The 6,610-nt window shown below is 42.3% G+C and overlaps 1 protein-coding gene across 1 annotated transcript in view; it reads right to left on the bottom strand.

The window, feature by feature from the left end:
* Positions 1–624: 624 nt before the first annotated feature.
* LOC119417990 (myelin transcription factor 1-like protein) overlaps positions 625–6,610 on the bottom strand; it is a 40,801-nt gene continuing 34,815 nt past the window's right edge. The window contains exons 7-10 of the mRNA XM_037685235.1: positions 3,159–3,379; positions 2,696–2,964; positions 2,301–2,525; positions 625–797 (exon numbers count right to left, since the gene is read on the bottom strand). Of these exons, the coding sequence (XP_037541163.1) occupies positions 666–797; positions 2,301–2,525; positions 2,696–2,964; positions 3,159–3,379 (847 nt within the window). The 3' untranslated portion in view covers positions 625–665. The remainder of the gene's footprint in view (positions 798–2,300; positions 2,526–2,695; positions 2,965–3,158; positions 3,380–6,610) is intronic.

The raw sequence follows: 6,610 nt of genomic DNA, 5'->3' as shown, positions 1-6,610 counted from the left end.
CCTCAGGAAGGAGGTTGAGGAGCATTAAGTGTAGAACCACTAGAGTGAGGAACAGCTTCTACCCTGAGGCTGTTAGACTCATGAATCTATAACCAGAATAATCACTGTGAAAAATCACTGTAATGCCACTTGATTGTTGATGTGTGCTGCTGACTATCCATGATGCTGATCTCATGCTGCTGATTATTTCATGTTGCTTTGTTCATTCGTCCTCATCTGCTCACACAGACTCATGTTCATGTTGCTGTTGTTTTGCACTTAGTGCTTAGTGTATTCTTAGTTTAGTATATTTCTTAGTTCATATTTTAGATCTTATGTTTTTTTTTAATAATTTCTATTTTTGTTGGATGTAACTGGGACCCTGTGTAAACAATTTTATTCCACCTCATGTACCACATGTGATGTGAATGACAATAAAGAACCTTGAATCAATGAATCCTTGAATGGATGGATGGATGTTTGGTTGGATGGATGGATAGATGGATAGGTGGAAGGACAGACAGATGGATGGACAGATGGATGGATAGATGGAAGGATGGATTGATGGATCCATCAGGAGATTTTCATCTAAAAGTTATTCTCTGCAGAGTTCAGCTGGGGTTCAGATAAATGTTGTCTCAGACTGCTGGTTCGGTTGGATCAGCGTGAGGTCTCAAAGTTTGGCCTTACGTGATCACTTCTTTCTTGCTGTCCTTGCAGGTGGGGTATTTGATGCGTTTGGGGCTTGGCATGGTCACCTTAGCTGGGTAACACGGCTCATCCAGCAACTCCTGGAACAGAGTTACGTTGTCTTTCTGCTGCAGGAATGACAAATAAGGAAAGAAGACCATGTCAGATAATTGGAGATGAGAACTAAGTCTGTCTTTCTTCATAAAATGTTTTAGTGTCTGAGCCTCAGCTGTAGATGTTGAGCCGAATCACATCAAAAACATTAACAGCTGGGGTTTTCCTGAGCAGTGATGGACTCAACTGGACTTAAACCTTAGGATCCATCCTCTTCACAGTCTACATAGGTAATGTAGGTCAGATCATCCCTGATGAATCCTTACATTTCTATGCTGATGACACAGTTGTTTATTGTCGAGATAAAACGGTTGATAAGGTTTTCCAGCTTTTGCAATCCACATTTGACATCATCCAGACAGATTTGTTCCGTCTCAAACTTGTCTTAAATGCAGATAAAACTAAAGGGATGTTTTTTTTCAAACAGGAAGTCAATCCCAGCTGTTCTTCATTCGATTTTATCCTCAAATGGTGTCCCTATAGAGTTTGTCGATTCCTACAAATATTTGGGTACCTTGGTCGACTCGCGTCTTTCTTTGAAACTCCATGTGGAAAACCCAGTAAAGAAACTGAAAGTTAAACTGGGTTTCTTTTTCAGAAACAGATCCTGTCTAACTCTGAATGTTAGGAAACACCTTGTATCTGTGACTTCCCTCCATTGATTACGTGACATCATTTACATGAACGCTCCTACAAGAACCCTGCAGATGTTGGATGCTGCAGATGTTGGATGCTGCAGATTTTGGATGCTGCAGATGTTGGATGCTGTCTATCATGGTGCACTAAGATTCATAACTGGCTGTAACTACCGTACCCACCACTGCACCCAGTATCCACTGGTTAACTGGTCACCATTAACTTCACACAGACTCTCTCACTGGTACATCTTCATCTTTAAATCACTTCCTGGTCTGCTGCCTTCATACATCTCCTCCTACATGTCTCTGTGTGAGTGCAGCTACAGCGTGCGCTCTCAGGACATCATTACCTGCAGTGTTCCCTCAGTGAGGACTGAACTAGACAAAAGGACCTTCTCCTACTCCGCTCCTGTTTCCTGGAATATCTTGTAAAAAGATCTGAAGCTCTCGACCTTTGACCTCTCTAAGTGTCTTCAAACATTTGCTAAGTTCATGGGAGAAACCAACACAAACATGTTCCTGTTCTTAGTTTCTACATCACTTTATAATGTAGCTGTTTTTGTTTCATTTTTTAATATAATTTTCTTTCATTTATTTGTCTCAATTTATATGCTTTTTTTTATAAATGTCTATTATTGTCATCATTCTTTGTTAAAATCTCTCTTGTAAATGAGTCTTTGAGACTAAATGAGACTAACCTGTAAAAATAAAGGTTGAATGGACCTGTTTACTTTCCCTGGACAAATTTATAGCATCTTGTCTTGTTACTGTTGACTATAACCTATGTATAAGTTTTTTTAATTAAAACAGGACATTTTGAAGTATAGCCCCATAATTGTACAATCAATTTCCTCCAGTTCAGGAAGAAACACATGTTACCTCCTTGAGTTCCTGCTCTTCCTCCAGCTGTTTGATCTTGGTGTAGTTGTTGGGCAGGTCCCAGCAGTCAGTATCACTCAGTTGGTAGCACTGGCTGCTGAGCAGAGCCTGACGTCTAGGTGACATTGGCTGCAGGGGGGTCAGCACTGTTTCACTTCCCTCTGGACCACTGGGTTCACCTGCTACATCAATTGAATCAACATCATCTGGATCTCCAGCTGGATTCTGATGGGACAGACAGAGAAGGTTTATGAATACATTTCAATCCTTTTTGGACATTTTTAAATATGAGCTGAAGTTCAGAGGGAATTCCACAAGGCTGGATTCCTGGCTCACTCTGTACATGATGATACATAAATGAACCTTTGCTGAACTCCTCAGAGTCTTTTACTGACCTGTGTCAGCAGGTTGTAGGGTTTCCCTCCCAGAGTGTTTGGCAACTCTCTGCACCTCGTCGACAAGTTGAGGATGGCTGTTGCTGCCATGTGGGCAGCCTCCATGTCATGGGTGTAGTCGAAGCTGCTTTTGCTGCAGGTGCTGCTGGCACTGCTTCCTCCTACAGCACCTCCTCCCTCTCCTCTTCCACAGCTCAGGCTGCTGCTACTTGGAGCATAGCTGCTAGTCGTGCTGCTGGTAGGGCTCGATATCTTACAGTAACGCTTCACTGCAGCAATTAACAGAGACCAAAAGCTTAGTGTTAGAGAAACTCTAAGAACTGACATTTAACTAAATAGTTCTAACAATGTCTGTATTGGTTTCCAGCCATCAGCATGATAGTAGTTTAAATGAACAAAAGAAGAATAAAAATGAAGCCAAAGATCCAGAACTACAACTTCCATGGATGCCAATTTTCCTTACCGTCAAATCCCTTTGGGGAGGTGTCACGCCCATGGTGGAGCTTGGTTGTTGAGCCCCTCTTTCCATAGCCACCTGCATGGCCATCATAGCTGGTGTAGTCATAGCTGCTCTTTGAGTATTTTTCCAGTTCCTTGGTCAGATTGGATCGAGGTGTGCTGGTGGGAACGTTGTTTTTGTGACCATACTGAGGAATTTCCAACTGCTTGACAAAACACATTGGCCTGAAAGGCAACCAGCATCAAGGAGTTACCAGTCAGCATCGCTGAAGTCAGAACCAGGACTTTCTGGTACTATCAGCATCCCTCATGTCAGTGTCAGTACAGTGAAACAAGATAATACTGAAGACAAGGCATTAAAGTTGCTAAGGTAGTCTTCAAGAACAGCGTAAAAAATCATTTAGCACACAGTAACTCACAGCAGGTAAAAAAAATCATGAAAACAGCTTCAAAGCATCTCCCAACAGCAATGCCTCCCCAGCAGAAATGTCACATCATTTGTTTGCACATTTTCAGGTGAAAAGGTCCCTTCAAATACGCAACTACTCTCAGGCTCTAATTCCAAAGTGCTCACCTTGCAGGAAACCCAAGGAAAGCAGATCATTTGGACTATAAGCAAGTCTGCCAAAATTTTCCTTGAAAAAAATTACCCACCAATTACTTGAATGATCATAGGTCGATTGTTCTTACATCAGTAGCGACAAATGTTTTGAAAAACTCATTGCCCAGCCTCCCACCCACCTTTGATTCATTCCAGTTTGCTTACAGAGCCAATCCATAGATGCCATTACCACCATCCTTCACATTGCACAAAGCCCTGTTCAATGTCCTGTGATGCATGTCAGGATTTTGGTTTTGGTTAATCATCATCATCTTTATTAAAGACACAATTAGGTTCATTTTAAAAAAACACAAAATGCAAATAGATAATATAAAAAGATAAAACAATAAAAATAAAAAAATCACAAATGTAAGTCACAGATTTACAAAAAGGCTGAAACGCCAGTGGATCCACATTCTGGACATAAACCTGCCTGAGCTTTGTGCAACATCCATTACTGTCAGGATGACGTTGTTTGTAGGATCATGTAATCTCCACAAAAATCTGTACAAGGTTACGTAACACAGCATACAAAGTGGAGACACTAAAAAATAAGTGACTTGCACTAGTCCACCTCAGCATCCTCATCCCGTCAATACGTGCCACTTTGAGTTTCTGAATGCTGCTTTGCTTGTATCGTCTCCACAAGTGGACAATATACAAAGAAGTGCAGTGTGCTTTAAAAAGAGCCACTTTCACTGAGACAGAACACATCCTGAACTTGTGTACAAGCATGTTGGCTTGTGCATACATTAAACGATGTAGTCTGTAAATGTCCATGTCATCAGCCAGACCATCAGTTACATAATGTCCCAGGTATTTAACAGCAGCACACACTTTAAGAACAGCACCAGATAAAGAAAAGTCAGGAAGTACCAACTTCTGATCCTCCCTGCTTCTTATGATCATGATCTTATTTCAGTGCATTGTAGATAATGTCATACTGCTGACCATGTTGTGAGCAGGTCCTCAATAATTCCAAAAAAGTTCAATCTGGTCCTCTGGACATTCAAAAAAAACAAAAAACAAAACAAAGCAAAAAAATGTAGAAACGTTTCCTGATGCATGCTCAATAATCCAGGTAGAAAAATCCAAAAAAGTTCAATCTGGTCCTCTGGACATTCAAAAAAACAAAAAACAAAACAAAGCAAATCAACAAAAAAATATAGAAACGTTTCGTCTCTCATCCAAGAGACTTCCTCAGTCTGAGGTGCTGTATTCAGCTCAGTCTCTTAAATAGCACCTTCTCAGAGTGGATCAACCAGTTTGCTGCTGACAACCAGAACCAGCTGATCACATGCTCAAGAAGGACCATCAGCCTAACAATGGATCATTAGCACCTGATGGCTGTTTACTGTTCACAGAGGGCTGAGTGATACTAGCAATCACAGCATTGTAAGAGGGGGACAGTTGAACCCGGAGGCTCCGCCCCTGTTTAATGATGGACGATTTCTTTTCACAAAGATGGCCTCCTTTACTCCTCTCTCAAACCATTGTTCCTCTCTGTCCAGGATGTGAACATCTTCATCCCTGAAAGAGTGACCTCTGACCTGGAGATGAGTGTAGACCTCAGAGTCCTGGCCTGATGATGTTGATCTTCTGTGCTGGGCCATCCTTTTGGCCAGTGGCTGTTTAGTTTCCCCGATGTAAGACTGATCACCCTCCTGACACTGAACAACATACACAACATTACTCTGTTTGTGCCGGGGGACTGGCTCTTTGGGATGAACCAGTCTTTAATGTATTTTGGGGTTTAAAAGCCACTGGGACGTTATGTTTAGAAAATAAACGTCTCAGTTTCTCTGATACTCCCTCAACATCTGGAATGACCACTGGTCTGGGTCTGGGTTCCTCCTTTTCCCCTGATGGCTGACTTGAGTCCTGTTTGGTTTTCTTCTCTGCTTTCAGGAAGGCCCAGTTAGGATATCCACATTGCTCTAGAGCCTGTCTTGTGTGGGATTTCTCCTTCCTCCTGGCTCCTGAGCTAGTGGGGACGCTGTCTGCTCTGTGGTACAGAGTCCTGATGACTCCTAACTTGTGCTCCAAAGGGTGATGGGAGTCAAACTGCAAATACTGGTCTGTGTGGGTGGGTTTGCGGTACACCTCAGTTTGCAAAAGTCCTCTATCAGAGACTGAGACCTCACAGTCCAAGAAAGCCAACCTTCCATTTTTACATCTTCTCGTGTGAACTTGATGTATTTATCCACAGAGTTGATGTGGTCAGTAAAATGTTGGACTTCCTGAGATTTGATTTTAACCCAGGTGTCGTCAACATACCTGAACCAATGACTTGGTGGTGTCCCTGAAAAGGACGTCAAGGCTCTCTTTTCTACCTCCTCCATGTACAGGTTGGCAACAATAGGAGAAACTGGAGACCCCATAGCACACCCATGTTTCTGCCTATAATATTGCTCCCCATATGTGAAGTAGGTTGACTGCAGGCACAGTTTCAAGAGTTGACCCAGTTGTTCTGTGGAAAGCGTGGTCCTGCTGCTCAGAGTGGTGTCTGATTTTAATTTTAAACTGACCACCTCTACTGCATCATCAACAGGAATGCACGTAAAGAGTGATGTGACATCAAAAGAGACCATTGTTTCATCAGTCTCCATGATGACATCCCTCACCTTATCCACAAAGTCCATGGTGTTCTGTATGTGGTGTTCTGAGCTGCCAACTAAAGGGATGAGTACAGACGCCAGATATTTGGAAACATTGTAAGTGACAGAGTTAATCATGCTAACAATAGGTCTTAAAGGTACACCTTGTTTGTGGATTTTAGGTAAACCATACAGACTAGGTGTGGCCTCCCCTGGGTACAGTCTGTGGTACAGAATACGGTCAATAGCCTTGTCCTG

The sequence above is a fragment of the Nematolebias whitei genome, chromosome 12 (genome assembly GCF_014905685.2).
Source record: "Nematolebias whitei isolate Nwh7 chromosome 12, NemWhi1, whole genome shotgun sequence".
Classification (NCBI taxonomy): domain Eukaryota; kingdom Metazoa; phylum Chordata; class Actinopteri; order Cyprinodontiformes; family Rivulidae; genus Nematolebias; species Nematolebias whitei.
Note: the sequence above shows the minus strand (reverse complement) of the source record. Positions and strands in the feature narration are given on the sequence as shown.